The sequence below is a fragment of the Rhinichthys klamathensis genome, unplaced genomic scaffold, assembly GCF_029890125.1.
Source record: "Rhinichthys klamathensis goyatoka isolate OS25496 unplaced genomic scaffold, OSU_Roscu_1.1 h1tg000605l_1, whole genome shotgun sequence".
Taxonomy (NCBI): domain Eukaryota; kingdom Metazoa; phylum Chordata; class Actinopteri; order Cypriniformes; family Leuciscidae; genus Rhinichthys; species Rhinichthys klamathensis.
In genome coordinates this window covers 1085891-1108448 of record NW_026607060.1, presented here as the reverse complement: position 1 = coordinate 1108448, position 22558 = coordinate 1085891, and the positions used below count along the sequence as shown (strand labels likewise).

The following is a 22558-nucleotide window of genomic DNA, read 5'->3' as shown; positions in this document are numbered from 1 at the left end:
CCGTTACGGACGTGACCGCTCTGAAAAGCATTAACTTTTCACAGAGACATCAAACAACGCACAAAACCTTTCTTTAAAATGAATTTCGTTTTGTATTAATTGGATCTTAATTTTAATCAATGTTTCATCAACCAATTGCCTGGATTTAATAAATAAGAAGTAAATATAGCAGACGATAGATAATCACGAAACAGAGGCGCCAGCGCTTGAACTGGAGCTCGTCTCATAAATGAACCGAAACTCAGCGTATAAGGTAGCCTACTTGCCTCACAGTCACAGACATGCCTACTTTTAAACAGAACAATTCAAAACGAAAGAAAACAGACTACAGACTGCTATCTGCTTATGCAATCCGTATGAAATGTGCATTTCTCTCTGGCGCGTTCACTACTGCGAAGATCGCGAGTCAGCATCTTCAACTTCATCTTTGGCCGACACTGACAAAGAAAACACTTGTTTATTAATAAACAATTAAAATATCTCCTTGCTATATTTTACATATTCATAATCATTACTTTTGCCGGTTCTTTGTGACAAGTGCTTTTAGGTGCTTTATTGGCAGCGCCAGCCTTACATGTTACATGAGTCGTCACCGCATCACCGCACCGCACCCACCAGAATAGGCCTGTTTTTTTTTTGTTAAGGATTTGTTTACTGTGTGTGATTAATTTAACAGAAAACACATTCATTTTAATGAATGTGAACACATTCACATTAATTTTAAATAAACGTAGAGCAAGTAGCTAATCAGTGTCTGCTCGTTTATTCAAACTAAGTTGTCCTATAACAGACGAACGTCACAACGCCCCGCCCCCTCCCCCGACGACGGTTATGTTACGAACCGTCACAGAGATGGTAACCTTTAGTCTGTAAAACGCTGCTATTTCGACATCCATTGCGAAAAAATTGAGGAATGTTGCAAAACTTTTAAGACTATTAGAATCTAGATGCAACACTGACAATTTAACCTTTGGAACTATTAAAATGAGGCTGTTATATAGACATATGTATCATGTTATATAGACATATGTAACGCTGTTGCGCTTCGGGCGACCCGAGTTCGAGTCCCGGCTCGTGAACCTTTCCCGATCCTCTCTCCCACCTCACTTCCTGTCTAGCTACTGTCCTATCCTAATGAAAAAAAGAAGGCAAAACCGACAAAAGTAAAATCTTAAATCGTTATCATTTTTTTATTTGAGGTAATAAAAATACACCCAAGCAAAGACCTAAGCCTTTAAAAAGACTTAAACTACATATATAATGAGGCAATAATAATTGGTTTAAATAAAGTATCAAAAGCAAGTAATCATATGGTTTTATTGAGCAACACTGTTAAAATACAGAATATACATACATATTAACAATCATCGTATGTACATGATGTATTATAACACGTGCCTGCGGAGGGCACCAGGGTGATTGTTGTTGCACTTTACCCAGCAGAACAAATTCAAATGTTTACTTAATCTTTAATATTTGGCCACTTCTTTACGATAGAAATACCACAGCCGCTGTGATTTCTTGAACAAGAATATGTGGGCATCAAAACATGCAAACTCGAAGAGCAAAGGTTTAAACTTTTATTTTGAAATCGCAATGAACATTTAGCATTTTTAGAAAACTTGATGTATTCTCCTGTGTTTGCGTAAGTTTATAAGTGATTTACCTTACAAAATGATGAAATGGCACACATTCCATTCCCAGATGAATGTTATAAATAACCCAAACTCACAGCCATATGCAGAGATGGAGTTTGAGACGCGCTCCACGCATGTAAATGATAACAGTTGATGTGGAGCAGCATTTACTGTAAACGAAGCCGCTCTGAGACGCACGTAACCTACACCCATGTAAATGAATAATAAACCTGCAGGGCATATTTATTTAATTAAATCACAGATTTTGTGAATTCACAATAGCACTATGCTTTAGTATGGTTTTTAAATGGTTTCTATACATCGTGCAGCCTTAGAAAATGGTCTAATAATGCGGTGCATGTATTCTCGTCTGTGGAATCGCTCCACTTCTGGTATTTTGGCAGTTACTCGACACGGGTAAATTCCAATCGAGGATTTTTTTAGATCGAGTACTTGAATTTAATTGAGGAATCGTGAAAGCCCTAATAAAAAATACTAAAAATGACCTTATTAATTTAACATTTGATTGTTTCTTTGCAGATATCTTGCAGGGCAACTTCAAACCTGATTACTACCTGAAACATATTCAGAAAGATCTGAGATTAGCCATTTCAATGGGAGATTCGGTGAATCATCCAACACCAATGGCAGCTGCTGCAAATGAGGTAAGACAACATTTGGTAACTGAATGGATTATTTTGGAGTGTCATCTGTGAATTAATTTATTGGATATTTTATTGTGCTGCTCATTTTACCTATTTTTACTATTCGATTACCTTTTGTTGTAATCTAAAGTTCATATTAAAAAGCACCAATAATTTAACAACACGCTTAAATGTAATCATTAGATAATCTCCAAATGAATATTTTTTTAGTGGTTTATTTTTATATTATTTAGTCTGTAGTAGTAATATTGATTTTTTATTTTTTTACTGTTTATCAATATCGACCATAAAATGACCGTTATCAGCTAATCTGTAAATAATCAGTGACATTAAATCCGTAAATGTTTTCTCAAGGACTAAATGCAATTTCTGCGTATTCTTCCATTAAAGTAATGCATTATTTCATACTTCTGCAGGTGTACAAGAGAGCAAAAGCATTGGACCAGTCGGACAATGACATGTCTGCAGTCTACAGAGCTTATATTCACTAATCCTGTAGATGTGCTCTATGTCCTGGACCACAAACCTCACCACCTACTTTGTTCCTCTCCCTCTGTCTTTCTCTTCTCTGCTGATGAATTTTGTTGGGCACCAGTGATATGTTTTCCCATGTATAATGGGATCTCTTTAGCAGCCTAATCTGAGCATTGCACTGACTGTAATATTGCTGCACGTACGCTCAATGGGAGGTTATTAAACTCCCTGCGAATGATTATTTTATGATAGACTGTGCAGTGTTATATCCGCATTTTGTTAAGGCTACTGCATACAATGCAGTGTTGTTTGAAGAGGCTAGGGTTTTATTTATCATTCATATCTTTACAAATTAATTCCCTCGTTGTAATTTTCGATGTTCAGAAATCTGTAAAGTATAAAGTTCTGATCTCAAACAGACTTTGAGGAGCACGACGAAGATAAAAAGCCACTGCATTGCCTTAATGCCCATATAAGATAGATGTATTTATTTATTTTATCTCTAAAGATCACCATCATGTCAGGTGCAATTTGGCTGTACGTTTTATTTTATTTTTTTCTCATTTTTGGAGGTCCCCTGTTCACTAGTTAATGATTTTTGGTTTTATTGCCTTATCAGAAATGCAGTGTTTTTGTTTGTTTTTTTGTTTTGTTTTTTAAGTTGGGTGTGTAACAGTAACTCAGAAGATCCTGAAATTATTTTTAATTTACAGTGAAGTTAATCCTAAAAATAGATTGAGTCTTAACTATCACTTCCGCAATGGAACAACTTGTTTTCCAGCTTGACTACTTTAGCGTCGGATTTGTATCACAGATCTTTCAACTGGGCTGTAAAAAAAAGTTTTTATTTTATCTTATTTGAACATTTTTTTTAAATTGGGCTTCTCATATTTTGTCCAAGCCAGTCATCTGGCAAATTGATATGTTGCCTTTTGATTTTCTTGTAAATTTTAATTTCCGCTATGACTCAAAAAATGTAAAACAGTTTCAAATATTGCTGCATTTTACCCCTAAATTATGTTTGCATTAGTTTATTTTCAGTGATATTACAAGACATAATTCAATGGCGTATAATTTGGTAATTTTGGTATTTTGTTTAAAACTCAAAACAAATACAGGGTGATTTAATTTTTTACAAATTGTTGTTCTGCCAAAAAAAAAGACTTTGATTATGAGATGATAATTTTGTGATTTACTAAGGACTCTGTAAGATTAAGACGTTGTATATATCCCCATGAAAGGGTTGGGTTATTTGAATACATGGAATAACATGCTTTCAGTTTGACTCTACTGAATTTATTAATCATTGTGTCTTAATATTGTAGGGTGTTCTTTTGTCTTAGCTAATGGGTTTATTTACTGTAAATGTTTTGATTTTTGTGGCTTAAACACAGTTGGTAATGACATACTGACAACTTGATTCCAGTTGTGCAAGGAAGGTATTGGTGTTATAATCGGAGTTATTTATAATTTCATGTAAATGTGAAATTTCTTTTCTTTTTTGTTTGTGCGGTCAACTGAACCCTCTGAATAAACAAACCGAAAGTCCAACTTTCATGTCCATATGTTGTTTTTTCTTCACGAATAACTCTTAATAATAATAAATGCCATATATATACACACACATGCATGCATGCAGTAATTGATTACATGTCTGGATTACAAAAAATAAGTACTCCGATTGTTACATTTGAAATACTTTTAATCAGATTACAGTTACTTTTTATTGATTACATGATTATTCACACAATGGCAGTAAATCATTTGTTTTAAATTTAAATATTGCTTACAATATATACATTCAGAAAGTCTTATAGTTTTGTAAAATTGCAACAATTGTAAAATTGTTGGGAACAAAGATGGTATATTTTCTTTCTATTTGAAAATATCAACATGGTACAAGATTATCTTGTTCAATTCAATGTGATAAGGTAAAAAGTCATCTAAAATTAATTTTAAAAAGTAGTCAGATTATATTAACTAAAATGTGTAGTGTAATGGATTACGTTACGAACTAACGTTACAATTTGTGTCACGCCATTTATTAGAATCATCAACAAAACAAAAATGCAGTAAAACTAAGTGAAAAAACTGCAATGCCATTACATAGTAATTATTTATTGTTTTTAATTTACAGAAATAAATATTCAAGTAGATTTTGAATAAATGGAACATCCAGGCTCCAACCAACCCATATAACGTTAGACAGTAAAAGAAATGGCTCCAGCTCCAACCAATCCTCCCCAAGCCGGAAGATTTCAAGGTTACACAAACCGGAAGTTTGGGAGAAGGAGGCGGTGTCAAAAGCCTAATTGTTTATGTGTGATCGTCTAGCCCGTCACACTAAATAGCTGATTGCTCAGGTCATTTTAAACAGATTTTGGACAGCTTTATTGAATTGTAATGCTCGGAACAGAGCTATCTTCTATGTCTGAATTAGCGAAAATGACCGCCGCGAGTCAAGCAGAGAGGACTGTGCTGGTGAGAGATTAATTTGTGTTTAAATACATGGACCAGATGCATTACAAGCAAGCGAAGTCGTTATGGTTTTATTATGAACAGTCATATATTCAGTTGTAGATTTCAGGTGCGTTGCAGTTGCATATGTGCATTGCTTTACGATTCAGACCGAGCTTGTTGATGCAATTTTGCAGCACAGCTGCAGGGACGTTTAAATTCATCCCAGTGTGAATAGTTAAACAATCGTAACAGTGATTTGTTCTGCCTTATCATTGTTCTGTTCAGTTTATGTATTGATGTTGGTGTACTGCTGCTGACCACTGTGTCATCTCCAAGTAATGCAACATTGCGAACGATTTTGCAACAGAATTAAAGCGATAGGCTAGTTCGCTCAGAAATTGTTTACAAACCTTCTGTTGTTGTTTTGCTTAAAACAAATGTTAGGCAGAATAGGAGCCTGAGTCACCATTGACTTTCACTGTATAGAAAAAAAGATGCAATGAAAGTGAAGGATGACTGAGGGTTTTAGTCTCCATCATTCTGCCTAACATCTTTATTTTGGAGTTCCACAAAGTAAAGAAAGTCATACATAATGAGGGTGAGTAAAATATGACAGAATGTTCATTTTTAGTGAGCTATGTCTTTAAGACAAGTTGTGTTTCTAGGAGGAGGAATTTACTTGGCTGCTGAAAGAAGAGGTGCATGCGGTGCTGAAACAGCTGCAGGACATTTTGAAGGTATCTTCAGCCAAATACCTTAAGACAAATTAATTCTGTATTATTGTGTGAAACAAAATGCATTAATAAGTGTGTGTGTGATTTTCCCCCAAAGGAGGCTTCAAGGCGTTTTTCATTGCCATCACCAGGTCTGGAAGGACAACTGAAACAAGAGAACTTTATTCTGGGCAGCTCAACGTAAGATCCATTAAATGTGTCCACTCTGCTTGGTTAATGTTAGATTTAAAGAATACAATAATGTATGATTACAGTTTTATGGGGATGTGTACAACACTGTATAGAAAAACTTTTATTATTTTTATTTCATTAGGATGGACCAGGTTAAAGGAGTCTTGACGGTACAAGGGGAAGCTCTGACTCAGGCTGTATGTTTAACAACATCATGGAAATGAAATCAGCTTTCAGCCGAAATGGCTCTGTTTTGATTCTGGTATATTAATTGGAGTTTTTAAAATGTATGAGTCTAAATTCATCAAAACATCAACTTGATGTCAACCAGTGGAATTGCAGACACTTGCAATGCAGTTTAGTTCATTATCTCACCTCAATTATTATTGATATTATATAAAATGGGCAAATTTTTTTTTACTTTGCAGGATATTAATATCAAAGTCGCTAAAAGCAGTCAAGTCATGCATTTTGCATTCCGAGATGATAAACAGTGGAAATTGCAGCAGGTAATGTTTCTTTCTCCCTTGGTTTGATATTATTCTCTCATAAAAATAGCTGTTAAAACGCATTCTGCCTCTCCTCAGATCCAGGATGCCCGAAACCATGTGAATCAGGCCTTGCAGTTACTAAGCAGCCGTGATGAGAGTTATCACTTTAAAACTGGGGCTGAAGTCAATAAGGTTTGTTTTTCATAAGTAAAAACATTTAGCTGTTGAATTTGCATATTGTCACTAAATTGAGCATATTGTTGTCCAGGAACCGGATTCACAAAAATCTACAGTCTTTACAATGGCACGCACTAAATAAAGATCCTAGATCACATAATTTTCATAATTCACTACTTTCAAAACTTTTTTTTTTTTTTGTCTACTGAATCTTTTTCGAAAAGACGTTTCGTCAGCTGAACAATCGGTATATTGTTAAACAACAGTATGAACCACTGACGCACTGTACTTCAATCCCTCACAGCCTAGTTTTCATTCCTGTCTAAAAATATGGTGCTACCTAAAAATGTTTTTGAGATAACAAATAGCAGTTACGAAGAATTTAATTTCTTGAATCCGGCCCCTGGTCTCCTTAATGTGGTTCTTATCTGCATAATTGAACTTTCTCATGAGTAAGTTTGAAGGTGTTGTGCGCTACAGGTTATTCAGGAATAGGAACATTCTTTCCTTACAAACAGTCTTAACATTTTCACTGGTATTGTATGGGAAGTACGATTGCACTTGGCATCATTTGTGTTTCAGCTCATGGATGCGATAATGCTTCAGTTGACCCGAGCCCGTAACAGACTCACGACCCCGGCCAGCATGACTCTTCCTGAGCTCGCGGCCAGTGCCCTGATGGTTCGTATGTGGATCTTCAACAATTTAAATGTGGATACTCCATGTGCTGTTATGAACATTTCTCCTGTTCTTTCTAGAAAATGTTCACACCTCCAATGCCTGGGGATGTGATGGTGAACTTCTATATCAATCTCAGTAAACTGTGTCTGACCGTGTATCAACTACATGTGCTGCAGCCTAACAGTACTAAGGTATCAAGCCATAATAAGCACTAAATATGAAAACAACTAGTTTGCATGGCTTTTACAGTCATGCTTAACATGAATGTCTGTTTTAAAATGCGTAATCATTTTGTTTTCTGTTAGAACTTCAAATCAGCAGGAAGTTCAGTAGTGCATAATCCAGGAGCAATGTTGTAAGTGCTTATCACACTTCCTGTTTTCATGCTGCAACACCAGCAGTCAGTCTCATACAGTATCATAATGTCTCATTCTGCTCTTTTTAAACAGTCTGTTTGATGAAGGTTTTACGTCATTTTATTTTATTTTATTTTCTCCTCAAGCGAATACAACAACACCAAGTTCGAGGTGAGCCACATCCATAAGGTGGAGTGTGTAGTGCCGTGGCTGAATGACACACTGGTGTTTTTCACCATTTCCCTGCAGCTCTGTCAGCAGCTCAAAGATAAGGTGGGTGTGGCCTGTTGATACGGGAACAAATATAATCTCACCTGCACTGTCACTGTCATAACTTATGGCATGGTAACAGAATGACATCAGATAGCTATCAGAGACACTCGGCAGTTTAGAATTGGGGCTGAACGATTATGGCAAAAAGAATAATCGTTGATAATTACCCTGATATTGTAATCACATTTTTAACGATTCTTGAATCCTTGTAACTGTAAATATCAAGATTAACAGTAATGGTAATAATAGTAAATAATCATATTAATAGATATATTATCATTTGCTATTATTACTGTTACTGTTAAAGATTAAGAGTTTTAATAGAATTACTGGGATAGTTAAAAATGACCAACAATGATTTTCAAGCATGTTTTTGAGTGAAATGTGTCTGGTGGTATTTCCTCATTTCTTCATTTTAGTAAACCAGTGAACATAAAAGTTAAACATTCAAAACCATTTGAAAGTTTGGGGTCAGAAAAATATAGTAAAAACAGTAATATTGTGAAATAATATTACAATTTAAAATGTGTATTTAAAATACAGCACTTTAGGTTTATTGGCAAAATGTACAGACTTTCAGCTGTTTGCACTGAACCTGGTGCAACTAATGAAGCCCTTAATTAGAAACACAACACCTGGTCAGATTTGTGCTGTTGTGAGGGATCCTATATAGGGGGGTTTAATAATTTTGATTACAACTGTATGCGTGTTTGTGTGTGTGTATATATAAAAAAATATATATATATAATGTAATTTTATTCCTGTGATGGTGCAGCTGAATTGTCAGCAGGAAATCTTTTGTAACATAAGTCTTTTACTGAACTATTTGATCAATTTAATATATCTTTGCTGAACAACAGTGTTAATTGCTTTAAAAAAAATCTTGCTGACCCCAAACTTTGAACAGTAGAGTAAAATGTGGCTCTGTCCAGTTAAAACTCACTGGTTGTTAATGATTGGCCTGTGATTCACCATTGAAGTTGATAGATTGATTATAATGCTCAACCGTAGCAAAAAGCAAAGCAAACATTTTGACACAATGACAGCAGATCTGAATGGAATGCTGTAATCAATACTTTAGATTATCTAATGTTCATTTCTTTCCTTTTATTTGCAGATTTCTGTCTTCTCTAGTTTCTGGAACTACAGACTGTTTTAAGCTATACAGTATCTGACCAAAACTCTAGAGTGAATGATAATGAAAATGATGTAATTATTATGCTTTAGGATGCACTAGGAACAAAAAAAATTCTGTGAACAAGTTCCATGATCTATTGTGAATTTACTATATGACCGATGTATTCATTTTGTGTGCTTCTTGTTCAGTATGTGTACTGCAGCAGAGATAGTTTGCGTAGTTTATGGACTGGATGCATTCATTTGAAACAGGCTCTTCAGATGAAGGTATTCAGTGATGTGTTTTTTGTGTTAATGCAGTATTTGTCATTGTCAGTGTTGACTATTTGTCAGTAATCTTGCCTATATTGAAGCTTACCTCATATAATGTGTTTAGGTTTAGATAATACACAATGCTTTTGTTCTTATTTGTCACAAAGCCAGTGAAAATTTTCCAGTTCATTTGTTGAGAGATCCCTTCAAACTCATTTTACCAGTGTTTATTACTTTTAATCCAGGGGCTTGTAAGTTTAACACTTGAACATTATTCATCTAATACCAGGGACTATCATCAATGCAGCAAAGTAAATAGCATTGAGACCATTATCATATGCTTCTAAATGTGCATAAATGACCAACAGTATATTTGCCACTGTGACTCAACTGTAGAATGATTATATTAACACTAAATGACAGATAACGTTGAAAGATGTCAGGGCTTCATATTCCATTAAAACTTTACACATTCCTGAGGATATCTAATAACCATCATTCTATGATTAAGATATTTATCTGATAATGTTCAGGGTTTGTGATTGTTACAGAAAGGGTTTATCTGTGTTGGTAGTTAATTTACTCTACTGTAAGCCTTGTTTATTTATTGCCACATTTTTATTTATTTCATGTTAAATGCACTTAATTTGAGTCCTAATTGATTTCATGCATGACAAAGTAAAACCTTAGCTATTTTAATGTATATTTCACGCTTAATATGGAATGTTCTGTGCAATAAACATACTTTATGAACACTACCATGCTCTTGTCCTAGTTCTCAAATGTTTTAGATTGAATTAACTGACCAATGCTATTGTCTAAAAGTACTTAGTATACAGGCAAATTAACATTTTATTTGCTCAATGCCATTGAATTTGACTGAAATGAATCTTTTAAATAATTTATTTTTGGTTTACAATGTCTAAATTTTATAATAAGGTGGTACATTGTAAAAAAATAAAATAAAATAAAAAAATACACAAAACATTCATACTCATTTTTCCTGGTTAGTTTCCATAAATAAAACATTTCTTAATCTGTATGCCTCTTCTAAAAGCTTTAAGCAGTAAGGTAAACCATTTTAATTTTTATATATTTTCAGAAAGTGTGTAAGTTCTGTAATGATTACATTTCAGATTTAAAAGTCAAGATGATTACATTTCAGATTTAAAAGTCAAGACTTAACAAATTCACTAAACTTAACTCAAGGTGTTGGCTGAGTGGCTGGGATATCTGGGATAACCAGTAACAGCCAGGTTTCAGATTAAAAGATCTTTATAAACAAGAAAATGTCAATTTAGGCTGTTTGTTAAGGGCCTGCATTCTTTTCATCCAGGAATGTTGCAATAAAGTGCTTCAATAATGTGTTTAGCTAGAAAGTGGATCAGGAATCTGTAATGGACAAACGCAACTTCAGTCATGTGATGTCCTGGTTACATATTAATAGCATTTTTACACAGTTGGGAAAGGTTTGGGCTTTTATCACCCCTATAAGGACGCATCTACCTAAAATATTTTCTTCCTCTATAAATTTACCTTTTCCCCAAGTATAAATAATAATTAGGTGGAATAAGTGATATAAAAAGCTATTCACACAATTGTTATTTTGTGAGTGATTTGAATGTAGTGGTTCCCATCATTTCTGGAAAATCATGGCTCCATTGCCATATTGTCGATGCCCACCTTCTGTCTTCTTGGCTTTAATGTGGAAACAGTAGCTGTTAGCCTGTTACCACAATTGCCATGACATGTATTGTTTCATGAATCTATAGATATGTTATCTGTGAGATTACACCAGTAGCAATCTTACCTTCTCATCGCAGCAGCAGCAACAGCAGCAGCGGATGAGAACCAAAAGAACCAGCAAGAGGACCATGCCTATGAACATTTAACATTGTGTTAATGATTCTTAATTATGTATTATGATTAAGATATTCACTTTTTTTTTTTACTTAATTTAACCTGCCTATAAAGATGAAGAAAACTGCAAAGGACACAATGTCCCAATCTGACTGAAACATCTTCTTTGATTGTAGTCTTGAGACCACATCATTGAACTGGTTCTCAAAATCCTGTTGAATGTTCTTGTCCATGACTTCAGTACGAAGATTCCTAAATGGAGGGAATTATATTAATTACATGCTGTTGCCATATATTTTGAAAACAGAAACTAAGAAAATAAAACCCTGATGCCCATAAACTAAACCAACCTGTTCAATACACAAATGTAGGCTACTCAAATGACATCCTGAATAAACAGTAAGTTGGTTTCTATAGTCTTTCGTACAAAAGAAATTAGATTAACCAGAACGAGAATATAAACTATATTCTAAAATTTAGAAGACTGTATTGTGATTAAGACATTACAAACTAAAAGAGAAAATGACATGCTTTAGTCACGCCATTGTTTAACTCATTCAGACGTTTACTCAGTTAAAAGCGACTGATTGAACTCAAATTCATTCGCTTAACACTTTTATTAACGTTAATCCTTAAATGTTTTATCGTTCGCTTTTAAAGTAACGTTAGACAATTAATATTACAATTACCAATATTATGAAAATCAAAGATCGCACTTCAACCTCAGGTAGATTAATCGTATATAATCTAAAATAACTTATAATCGTCCTAATTAGCTTATTTCCATTTTCATAAATCGTCTTAATAGAACGATTCTCGATCACTCACTCACCTGTTGTTTTGCTCTGTCGTGTTTCCGGGTTACGGCGCCACACCTGTCTCTCTGTCACTGTGCTGCTCATAAAGGCTGTTCAGCATCTGAAATGATTTTGCGGAAGTGCGATGCTTGTACAAAACTACAGGGATCTAGCGCCAAATCAGTGGCCTTTAACGTTGACAAAATAATACACCAATAATACACCACTCTACCTCCAGCAACTCAAAAGCCCTTAAAACGCACATTGTGTTTTTGTTGTTGTTGTTTTTTGTAACACGTAGTAATGAAATCTTCTGTCGTGCATTCCCCTGGGATTGTTATATATATATATTCTACCTGAAGGGTGATTTTTCTATTTATGTATTTATTCTATTTCTATTTATTTAATTATATATTTTATGTCTGTGTGTGTGTGTGTGTGTGTGTGTGTGTGTGTGTGTGTGTGTGTGTGTGTGTGTGTGTGTGTGTGTGTGTGTGTGTGTGTTTGTGTCGAAAACAACATACCATGTATGTTGTAGTACCAAACATCCACTAAGGGGGTCGCTGTCTCACTTCATAATGACCTCTGACCCTTTGTTTACGTGGAAGGAGAGCTGTTCGTGTTTCCGGGTTTTATTTCTGCAGTTATCTGCTCAGTTTTTAAAGAGATGGCTTCGGTACCAGCCCAGTCTCTTCGGGTTTCAGAAATTAAAGACCCCACCGTTTTATTTGAACGGTACGGTACGGATGAGATCCGTGCGATCGAGAGGAAAGTGCGCGGAGAGATAGAGCATAAAAAGGAGGAACTTCGACAGATGGTCGGTGAACGTTACCGGGATTTGATCGATGCTGCTGACACTATCGGTGAGATGAGACAGTGCTCGGAAAGTGTCGTTCAGTCCATCCAGGACATGTACCGGTACTGTCACAAACTGAAGCAGGCGAAACACGCCCCTCAGTCCAGCGGCAAAGCAGAGGTAAAGCTCTCATTCTGGATTACGGGGACAAAACAAACAGCAAGTTTTTGTATTATTTATTCTGACTTAATTTATTCAGCTTCGTCAGAGATATTCCCCTGTGTTTGGGTGCTGCTTTCCTTTTTTATTCAATCGATATGGGTCACCGTTAGATACAAATTCAATCTGTCACATATTTGTTATGAATGTTGGCAAATATAGCTCTAAGGTGAAACAATGAAAACTCTAAGTAATTGCCACAACTGTCAAAAATAAAATCTTACAGTGTTGACACAATATCCAAGTGATATATATGGATATTAAGTTAACACTGTAAGATTTTATTTTTGACAGTTGTGGCAATTCAATAGTTTTCATTCTTTCATCGAAAAAAAAAGACATAACCCCAGTTTCTATCAATACACAATAAATCCCAAAGTGAGAGCTCGCTTGTTAAATGCTCATTAGATGTATTTTTATTTCTGGCAGGGTCAGAAACAGTCCCAGGAAAAATTCTATACGATGGCGTCACAGATAAAGCTCCTTCTGGAAATCCCTGAGCGGGTCTGGAGCGCAATGGAGTCCTCGCAGTACCTGCAGGCCACACAGCTCTACCTGCTGTGCTGTCACCTTCACAGCCAGCTACACTTGGAGGGCGGAGGGCATCAATACAGCCCCGTCCTCTCTCGCTTCCCCATCCTGGTGCGTCAGGTTGCAGCTGCAGGTCATTTCAGGTATACTGTACTACATTATAGGCTGTCAAAATGCTTTTTAGATGCATCTTTTGGTTTAGTTTATTGCGCTTACCTAAAGCTAGCTGCCTTTTATTTGTAGGTCTACAATCTTATTGGACAGTAAGTCTGTGCTGCGGGGCAGGGCGGTGTCTGATCAAGCGATCGCTGAAGCACTGGTCTCCACCATGCTCCTGGAGGACAGCTCCCCTCGACAGGCTCTTGCTGATTTCCTACTGGCTAGGAAAGCATCCATTCAGCAACTGCTCAATCAGCCCCAGCATGGTGAATAACCTTGATAATATGAATAACCTTTTGGCTTATGAATAGTTAAGCTTGTTCTCTTTTATTTGGTTGATTAGAATATATCATTACATTTGCACATGGTTGTTCTTTATACAGATGTGATGCTGCTGTCCCTCTCTTAGGTGCTGGTGTTAAAGCACAGGTTTGTTCTTTGGTGGAGCTGCTGGTCACCACTCTGTATCAGGCGTACGCTGTGTTTTATGTGCCTCCGGAGGGCCAAGTGTCTGATACCGATTTGGGCTGTGGCCTGCTTTTTACTACCTTGGAGAATGTGACCTCCAACGCATCCTCTGGTGAGTTTTTGATTTTACGATTACGTTGGGATGTTTAAGACGTCAGCAATGTCAGAAATTAATGGGGCAAAAGAAGCTAAAATACCCCCCAAATTCAAGATAAGGGGGTAAAAAATGTCCCTGCACAATAAGCTAAATCTATTACAGCTGTCTTGGTTAAAGTGAAACTAATGAAAAGTGTTGATTGCGGCATTAAAATGAGATCTGCTCACGTTGCATCAGATTTCTTTTTACACATTTTTTTCCATTTACCATTATAACCAATCACACGTTTCTGTTCTGCTCGAGCTTATGAATGAATGCAGTGGCCAATTAAAGGTGTTTAGATTGGTCTCAGATAAGGAGTTTTGTTCAGTGCGCTTGCTCACTAACTGAATTCTGAATTCTTGCAAATCCTGCTATCATCATAAATAACAAAGTGCAGATACGATGTAATTAAGAGATTGATTTCACAGTGTAGATGTTTCAGTGATCATAACGGGAGCTTTTGTGATCGTGCAGAACTCACACTAGAAGTCATAGTGGGGATGTTCTTTGCTCACGTTCTGTATTTCATTTGTTGCCAATTTAAATAACCGTTTTTTTTCATGCTACCAAAATAACCGATGTAAAGTCTTGATTTTCTAAATGATACTTTTAGGCAATTTATGTAAATACTTGAATGCCATCTATGAGCAGCATTACACAGTTTGTACAAATAAACATAAATGGTAACAGTCTATCTATAGTATTCTGTTTGAAGTAATTGGTTAACTTTATCCCCCGGTTTCACAGACAAGGTTTAAATTAGTCCCAGACTAAAATGAATGTTTGAGCTGTTTTAACTGAAAGCAACTTGCACTGGCATATCTTAAAATATGTCAGTGCCATTGTTTTGTCTCAAGATACACAGCAGTAATGTTTTTTTCTAAGGCACTTTATAAAAGCTACTTAAATCTCCTACTTGAACTAAGGTCTAATCCTGGTTTAATCTAAGCCCTGTCTGTGAAACAAGCCCTAAGTATCTGACATAAAAGTCAACACGGATACATTTAAGAAGTTAATCAAAAATACCTTAATAAAGGTAACAAATGTCCTTGGAAATCAATTACAAGGGGCCTCTTTAATGGAAAAGTTAATTTATGACCCTAAGGGACACTGTGTGAACCAGCATGACACTTGGTTCTTTTACATTATCTGTCTTAGTCTAATAACGTGCCTAAAAGACCCTTTGTGATATTCTGTGAAATCCAGGGAAAGATAAGAAGGTTCTGGACAAGGAGATGAGCACAGGAAGCTGGTTTAAATACCTTCCCCCTTCAGTGATGAACTTCCAGCCTGTCCTGCGGACACTAGCGCAGCCCATACAGAGGGAGCAGCTCAGAGACACGCTGCAGCAGTGGATCGATACGTATGTCCCTCCTACAAATGTTCATTTACGGTTCTCAAATGATTTGTTTTATACGCTCAATTTTCTTGTAATAGCTGTAAGGAGGATATCCGCAGCGGAGTCAGCAGCCTTCTGGTCTACGTGAAGAGTCTAAAGGGTCTGGCTGCGATTCGAGATGCCGTGTGGGAACTGCTCAGCAGCGAGTCCATCAGTCAACACTGGAGTATTGTGTGTCAGTCCCTCCTCGAACGACCTCTGGCCTTGTGGGATGACCTTTTGCAGCAGCTTTTCCTGCAGAGACTTCAGGTACTCATAACTGGTTTAACCAGTTTAACTGGTCTGATAGATGTGTTTACACCTGCAGTTAACCTCTATTGGGTGATCCAAGTTTGCCATTCTAACTACCAGTGAATAGATTTCAAGATAAGGGTATCTGACTACATACATAATTCACCATGTCATTATGGTACTACATGTTAATAAGGCACACAGATATATATATATATATATATATATATATATATATATATATATATATATATATATATATATATATATATATATATATATATAAAAAAACATGAAAATTTGAAAGACTGTTGCTCTAATTATTAGAATACTATTTTGATAATCTATAAATTTGTGTATTTTTTAGTTTATTGAATGAAAAAGAAAAACATCTTTCCCAATGTCCAAATTTAATACTAAAGATACATTCATGATTATATCCTCCATATGTAAGCAATAAGGTACGAGAGGCTGTGCTGTATCGTGAATAAGTAACGGCTGACGCCCGTTTCACACATACTCCGTGTGCAGTGCGTATGCGGTGCGTGTTGCGGTGCGTATGCGGTACAGGAGCAGCACGCGCTATAGTGCTTTCACATATGCTGCGTGCGTTTGCAGTGCGCAACTGATCCGCGGCTGTACCACAAACACATTTACTCACTATTTGTATTTAAACATTAAACATTAAAACATTTAACATTTTAAATTAAAACCTAAAATTGACAAAAACAGCAGACTCATACCGTTTCTTTTGCATAATTTAAATCTGTATACAATAAATCTTGCATGTCACAATTAACTTGTTTTTCCACCTCAACGAATGAGACGAGTGTCGTTCATTATGTGGCCTTGTTGAAGTAAATTGTAGCTTTCTTTGCTTTACCCCGGTCTTAAAGTAAAAAGATGACTGTGAACTAAGTAGTATTTAATTAAATGCATTTATGGTTACATTTTATTTAATTAAATACATTTATGGTGAGATTACTACATTTTATTGAATTAAATGCATTTATGGTGAAATTACTACATACCGGTATTCAGGTCAGTCTTTGTTCATTTTGACCACGAACCGTGCGCTGTCACTTTAATTCAGCGTTTGCAGCACAGCAGAAATAGACTCGGTGCGTAAACGATCTCTGCACTGCTGTATACGCACCGCAACTGGAACGGATCGACGGACCGCATGCGCGTGCAGTGTGAAAGCTCTAACCTGTTAACATGGGTACGGAAAAAAATACGCACCGCATACGCACTGCAAACGGAGTATGTGTGAAACGGGCGTGAAGGGCGTTGTTAGGCACGACGCGAAGCGGCAATTTTAAAGTTATCACAATTCTTTTTTTAAATTATTACAATTTAAAATAACTGTTTTCTATTTGACAATATTTTAAAATGTAATTTATTCCTGTGCTGTCAATGCTGAATTATTAGCATCATTACTCCAGTATTGAGTGTCGCATGATCCGTCAGAAACCATTCTAATATGATGATTTGCTGCTCAAGAAGCATTTGTTATTATTACTATTATTAACTCTTAAAACAATTGCGCTGCTTAATATTTTTGTGAAAACCGTGATACATTTAATGAATAGAAGAAACAGCATTTATTTTAAATAGAAGTCTTTTGTAACTGTGAAAAAAGTCTTTACTTTCATTTTTGCTCAATTTAAAGTGTACTTACTGACTAATGTTTATTTCTTTAAAAAAAATCTGATTGACCCCAGAGTTTTGAACTGTAGTGTATGTAATGTAAAATAATCCATCCAACAGGATCTGTTGACAGAAATGCAATATCATATGCATAACCATGTTTTCAGTGGTGTATAAAGACATTACATAATGAACCGTTATGTTTTTATTACATTAGAATGAGCCATTTCTATCTACATACACCGCGGGTCCCCTAACATGTTAAGTCACCATTTTGCACTGTCATGTTTCTACAGTAGCCCTAAACGGACAAACGCGTTTCGTCGCTGTTGTTCTTCGTGCAAAGAAGCTAGCTAAACTCAGCGAATAAAACACTGACACAATGATGAACAAGTAACAATAATATTCGCAATAACATTTTGTTTTACTGAATAATTAAGTAAACATAATTTCTTACTTTATCTTTGTAAAGAAACCTCATTGCTTAACTGGCAACTCTCTGCTGTCTCAGACAACGACATCTTTTCCTGTCAGCCACCGTAACTTCTGTTCGTTGCAATTCGCAACCTCACCACTAGATGTCGCTAAAATGTACACACTGCACCTTTAATATACATGTTTTGGAACCGCTTTACACCTGTAATAATTACCGCTGTCTTCTTGTGATCGAATCACCTGAGATTGAATGTTAATACCATGCCTTGTCATCCAAGGTGCGATTGTCAGTTATCTCTCTAAACCTTGAGTTTATATATACAGGTAACCCGTCTCCTCCTTCACTTATGTACCCTTGATCTCTCTAGGCGATCACGCAGGAGGGCACAGAAGGGATCTCCAGCAGCTCCAGACAGTTCTTGTCTTCAGCCCTGCGGGATCTGCAGGGTCAAGCCACAGCTGGGACTTTCAGTCGCGGGGCGCAGTATGAGAGTGACGTTGCAGCTTTCTTGTGGTCCGAGTCTCAAGGCGACCTGCTCAGCGACACAGCCTGGGTGAGTGTAGCACAACGCAGCCCGCAGCAGAAGAGCGGCCTGTCCATGAAGACCCAGGCCCTCACCCCCTGCGTTCAGACCTTCTGCTCCTCCCTGGACTCCAAGCTCAAAGCCAAACTAGATGATCTGCAGCACTACTTGCCCTCGGAGGAAAATGGCAAGGAGCCTTCAAAGACGGTCCCGGTGACGACTAGCTCACCAAACAACCGCTTTATGGATGCTGGAGCAGTGGAGGACATTCTTAGGGAGCACTGCCTGGCATGTGTGAGGGATGTCCTTGCCAGCGTTCGCGCTGAGCTCACTAATGCCAATGATCAGACCAGAAGCCCCAGCCAGTTAAGTTCAGTGCTCTTTATGGCCAGACTATGCCAGTCAATGGGGGAACTGTGTCCTAGTCTGAAACAGTGCATCCTGGGAAAGCAGGGAGGCATGGACCCGGTGAGCAGAGGCACTCCACGACAGGGCAAGAAGTTGGGAAAAGGGAGCACAGCCAAGGCAGCGGACGTCAGCCCAGCTCAGGCTAAGTGGAGCTGTCTGAAAGAGGAACTTCTTTCCTGCAGCATGGAGGCCTATGGGATCTGGAGCTCGGCACTCACCAGGGTAAGATTATGAAGACAGTACGAAACATTCTGAGGACGGGAAATCAACAGACTTCATTCGCCAGCTTGATAATGCTCGATAATAACATTTTTATGCCGCGTACATATTTAAGCCAGATGTCTTTTTAACTTTTTAATGCTTATATTCTTCAATAAAATTGAATAATTAAAAATGCATTTCAGGCACTTGTGGGTAGCTTTGCTGCGACTCTCCATGCAGGAACTGCTGGATCCATCCTGGGTACTGCAACTAATTGGGAGGAACTTGAAATACCAGAAGAAACAGAGTCAGGGAACAGTATAATGTCCAAAATACGCCTTCCTGTGCAGGTAACAGCTACATTTCTCCTTTTATTAATATTATTAATATTATTAACATGAATACTTTAATATATACATTAAGGAGACCTAATGTGGGCTACACAATTTCTTATACCTTATTGTATACTGAGTTTTCAAACTTTTCAGTGCCAAATCTCAAATATGATGATCCCCTTTTAAGGCACGACCACCTTAAAAAAGTCACTTATGTTTTTTTCATGTATAGCAACCCATCTAATGAAAGATAAACAAATACAATACTTATTATGAAAGACATAAATTCAAACTATTCTTGCACATATAAGTGCATATTTATTTATTTGTGGTATTAATATGTTCTTATTTTTACAGACTAGAATAATAGCAGTTAATTCTGTTATACAATTTTGTAAATGTTTTATTTAATTATTTGTTTAATTATTTCATAAAGTACTACATTTTGTATAATATTTGCATTATACTATTTTTTGCGTACTCCTTAGCACCCCCTTGTGGCCCCCTGGATTATGTATTTTGCACAGTTTTTTGTGGAATAAAAAGGATGTCTTTATATTAATTGTAAAATAATTGTTTTCCCATTTTCTTTTCTCTCTCTCTCTCTCTACAGCCATCATGGTATGCTCAGTCGTTACTCTTCCATTTGTGCCTTGAGGTCAATAGGGTTGGAGGTCACGCGTTACCAAAGGTCACTCTGTTGGACATCTTGCGGAGTTGTCTAGACCAGGTGGTGAGTGAGTATGAAAGACTCACTCAGAACACACAGAGCAAGGTGAGACGATAGATTAAATCTCTCTTATTCTTCCATTCTTGCTTTTTAGTCACTGTTGTAATGGAATAATTCCAAAAACCAAATGTTTGTTGTTCTGTCTCATGCCGTTCTTTCCTCCCTGTCTCTCTCTAGGATGCAGGCCTCCCCATGACTCAGAACAGAGCTTTGCAGCTGTTGTTTGACCTTCGGTATCTCAGTGCCACTCTAGGGTCCCGTCTTGAAGAGGGTAGGAGTTCCCGCTCTCACCAAGACCCAAGGTAACCTCTTCACAAGCTGGGGATGGGCACAAGTTTTCAGTAGGAAGTAACCGCAATGATCTGTCATAAAAACACAATCATAGCGTGACTTGACCTTCCAACTTTAAAACAAAGCACAACCGATTACACCAAGAATAGCTTATGCCTGAACGTCAGACCTCTTACACTTTTCCCTCATTCTTGCTGTTTGTTAAAGGATCCAGCAGGTCTGTGACTCCCTGGAAAGTCACATTGATCCATTTGACCTGGATGTTTTCACTCCACATCTGAACAGCAACCTGAACCGACTCTCACAAAGGACTTCTGTAAGCATTGCCATTTATCTCCCACTAACCCTGTTTTAATTTCAATTGGCCTGTTCTTATGTGATTTAGATTGGCATTATGTTTGTCGTCTTTTTTTTGTTTTTGTCTAATGTTGTTTTTTAGGTGCTTTTAGGATTGTTGACTGGCACAGAGAAGCAGTTTACCTCTAGGACCAACAATATCAACTCTCAGGAACCATACAACATCCTTCCTTTGGCTAGCAGCCAGATCCGGTGAGTATAAAGCTCTTGTCTTGCCCTTCACACTGTTTAACTCATTGTTATTTATATTTATGGATAGTTAATTGCTGTCATGCTGCGTGCTTCATTATTGTACAAGATAATAAAAATATATTTTATGTTGGAAACTTCGTACGGTATATGCATTTAGATAAGTAAAATTGTTTTACTTTTTTAAAAAGTAAAAATATTTTTCAAATTGAATTTCTCATTTATACTTTGTTTTTTATTATAATTTAATTATTTTTGTGAAATGTAGTAATTTCATCCATGCATTTAGTTTTAATTAATTATATTTTAAAATATTTAATTTGGTATATTTAAATATATAATTATACATTCCCCCCTCCCCCCTCAAGGTTTGGTTTGCTGCCACTGAGCATGACAAACTCTCGAAAGACTAATTCAGCCACACGTGGAGCAGATGTCACTAGATCACTGGTAGGTTGGTTAAGCATTTGTTATGTAAAATACCTCTTCTGGTATGTTTAAAAGAAACGTGTTTATTGATTTGTATTGAAAAAAGACGTGAGTTGGTGTTTTATGTTATCATGCCTTTGCAAATGAGCCACTTTCTACCAATGCTCCCAGTTTTACGTGGCCTAGCAGAAGAGCTGCTGGATCTCAAGGCGATAGGTGACGTCCTATTGCGTGGTGCTACTACATTTTTTGCAGTGAGCTTGCAGTGCATAGTTTTGGATTTACTTGACTAGAACTTGATTCACTCTGATTGCATCAGCTGATATGCTTTGTGAATGAAACACGTGGCATAGTAGCAATCAAATGCAACTAATATATTGAGCACTTGGGTTTAATACTTCTGTATCATACGTTAGTTAGGATTTCTCCACTGGCTTTAAACCTGCTAAATCTTCTGCTTGTGGTGACAATTTTTGGCTCTAACTGTGAAAAACTATTCAAAGCTTTGTACCTGCTATGAGATGCAAATCCATTTTTAAGCCAATTAATATATTTATATATATATATATATATTTTTAGGTGGCTCCCTCCTCTGCTTCTGCTCCACATGACAGTTTCCGGCCAGGAAATCTCTTCAGGCAGTTAGCAGATCAAGAAGAGGAGTCCGCAGCCCCTTCTCTCTTTAAATTAGGCTGGCTTTCTGGCATGGCCAAATAAACTTTTATAAAGTTGTTTGTTTTTTTAACCCCGTACAACACTATGTAAAATAATATTTAAAATACATTTGGAAATGTAACAACTGTGTCCTGTATTGCTTATTCTTTCAAAATCACATAATATAAAGAGAAATTTCAATGCAAAGCATTAATAAAAAGGGAAAGATTAAATGAACAATACTTTGT

General features: G+C 36.6%; 4 protein-coding genes across 8 annotated transcripts in view; 3 read left to right on the top strand and 1 right to left on the bottom strand.

Moving 5' to 3' along the window:
• Positions 1-3616, top strand: part of glyr1 (glyoxylate reductase 1 homolog (Arabidopsis)) — a 30976-nt gene extending 27360 nt beyond the window's left edge. For all 4 annotated transcript variants that reach the window (XM_056240610.1, XM_056240609.1, XM_056240608.1 and 1 more), the window contains 2 exons: positions 2178-2302; positions 2719-3616. In XM_056240610.1, the coding sequence (XP_056096585.1) occupies positions 2178-2302; positions 2719-2793 (200 nt within the window). In that variant the 3' untranslated portion in view covers positions 2794-3616. The remainder of the gene's footprint in view (positions 1-2177; positions 2303-2718) is intronic.
• A 1484-nt stretch (positions 3617-5100) lies between these two features.
• rogdi (rogdi atypical leucine zipper) lies at positions 5101-10159 on the top strand. Its single transcript, XM_056240613.1, has 11 exons — positions 5101-5257; positions 5902-5973; positions 6068-6150; positions 6284-6338; positions 6570-6650; positions 6729-6824; positions 7392-7490; positions 7568-7681; positions 7796-7845; positions 7993-8119; positions 9237-10159. Exons 1-11 carry the CDS (start codon positions 5180-5182, stop codon positions 9276-9278), a joined length of 897 nt encoding a protein of 298 aa, XP_056096588.1. The 5' UTR covers positions 5101-5179; the 3' UTR covers positions 9279-10159.
• Positions 10160-11052: 893 nt separating this feature from the next.
• On the bottom strand, positions 11053-12313 carry smim22 (small integral membrane protein 22). Its single transcript, XM_056240615.1, has 4 exons — positions 12201-12313; positions 11475-11620; positions 11319-11386; positions 11053-11206 (listed from the first exon to the last, which is right to left on the bottom strand). Exons 2-4 carry the CDS (start codon positions 11599-11601, stop codon positions 11159-11161), a joined length of 243 nt encoding a protein of 80 aa, XP_056096590.1. The 5' UTR covers positions 11602-11620; positions 12201-12313; the 3' UTR covers positions 11053-11158.
• Positions 12314-12763: 450 nt separating this feature from the next.
• On the top strand, positions 12764-22460 carry cog1 (component of oligomeric golgi complex 1). Of its 2 annotated transcripts, XM_056240601.1 has the most exons (15): positions 12764-13141; positions 13610-13854; positions 13955-14136; positions 14280-14450; positions 15684-15840; positions 15915-16125; positions 18561-19346; positions 19529-19675; positions 20274-20435; positions 20568-20692; positions 20889-20997; positions 21121-21230; positions 21596-21677; positions 21828-21872; positions 22236-22325. In XM_056240601.1, the coding sequence occupies exons 1-14, from the start codon at positions 12833-12835 to the stop codon at positions 21840-21842; spliced, it is 2811 nt and encodes a 936-aa protein (XP_056096576.1). In that variant the 5' UTR covers positions 12764-12832; the 3' UTR covers positions 21843-21872; positions 22236-22325. The 2 variants fall into 2 exon arrangements, with proteins under 2 accessions (XP_056096576.1, XP_056096575.1); XM_056240600.1 differs by lacking the exon at positions 21828-21872 and having other exon boundaries at positions 22236-22460.
• Positions 22461-22558: the final 98 nt, after the last annotated feature.

Bases quoted from the DNA above. Each gene is read 5' to 3' on its own strand.
- rogdi (XM_056240613.1), top strand. From the start codon at position 5,180: ATGCTCGGAACAGAGCTATCTTCTATGTCTGAATTAGCGAAAATGACC. The intron at 6,339-6,569 runs GTATGTTTAACA...TTTACTTTGCAG, and splicing joins GGGAAGCTCTGACTCAGGCT to GATATTAATATCAAAGTCGC. The intron at 8,120-9,236 runs GTGGGTGTGGCC...TTTTATTTGCAG, and splicing joins GTCAGCAGCTCAAAGATAAG to ATTTCTGTCTTCTCTAGTTT.
- smim22 (XM_056240615.1), bottom strand. From the start codon at position 11,601: ATGGACAAGAACATTCAACAGGATTTTGAGAACCAGTTCAATGATGTG. The intron at 11,387-11,474 runs GCAGGTTAAATT...AAATGTTCATAG, and splicing joins AGTTTTCTTCATCTTTATAG to GCATGGTCCTCTTGCTGGTT. The intron at 11,207-11,318 runs GTAAGATTGCTA...TCCACATTAAAG, and splicing joins GCTGCTGCTGCGATGAGAAG to CCAAGAAGACAGAAGGTGGG.
- cog1 (XM_056240600.1), top strand. From the start codon at position 12,833: ATGGCTTCGGTACCAGCCCAGTCTCTTCGGGTTTCAGAAATTAAAGAC. The intron at 15,841-15,914 runs GTATGTCCCTCC...TTCTTGTAATAG, and splicing joins CTGCAGCAGTGGATCGATAC to CTGTAAGGAGGATATCCGCA. The intron at 16,126-18,560 runs GTACTCATAACT...TGATCTCTCTAG, and splicing joins TTTTCCTGCAGAGACTTCAG to GCGATCACGCAGGAGGGCAC.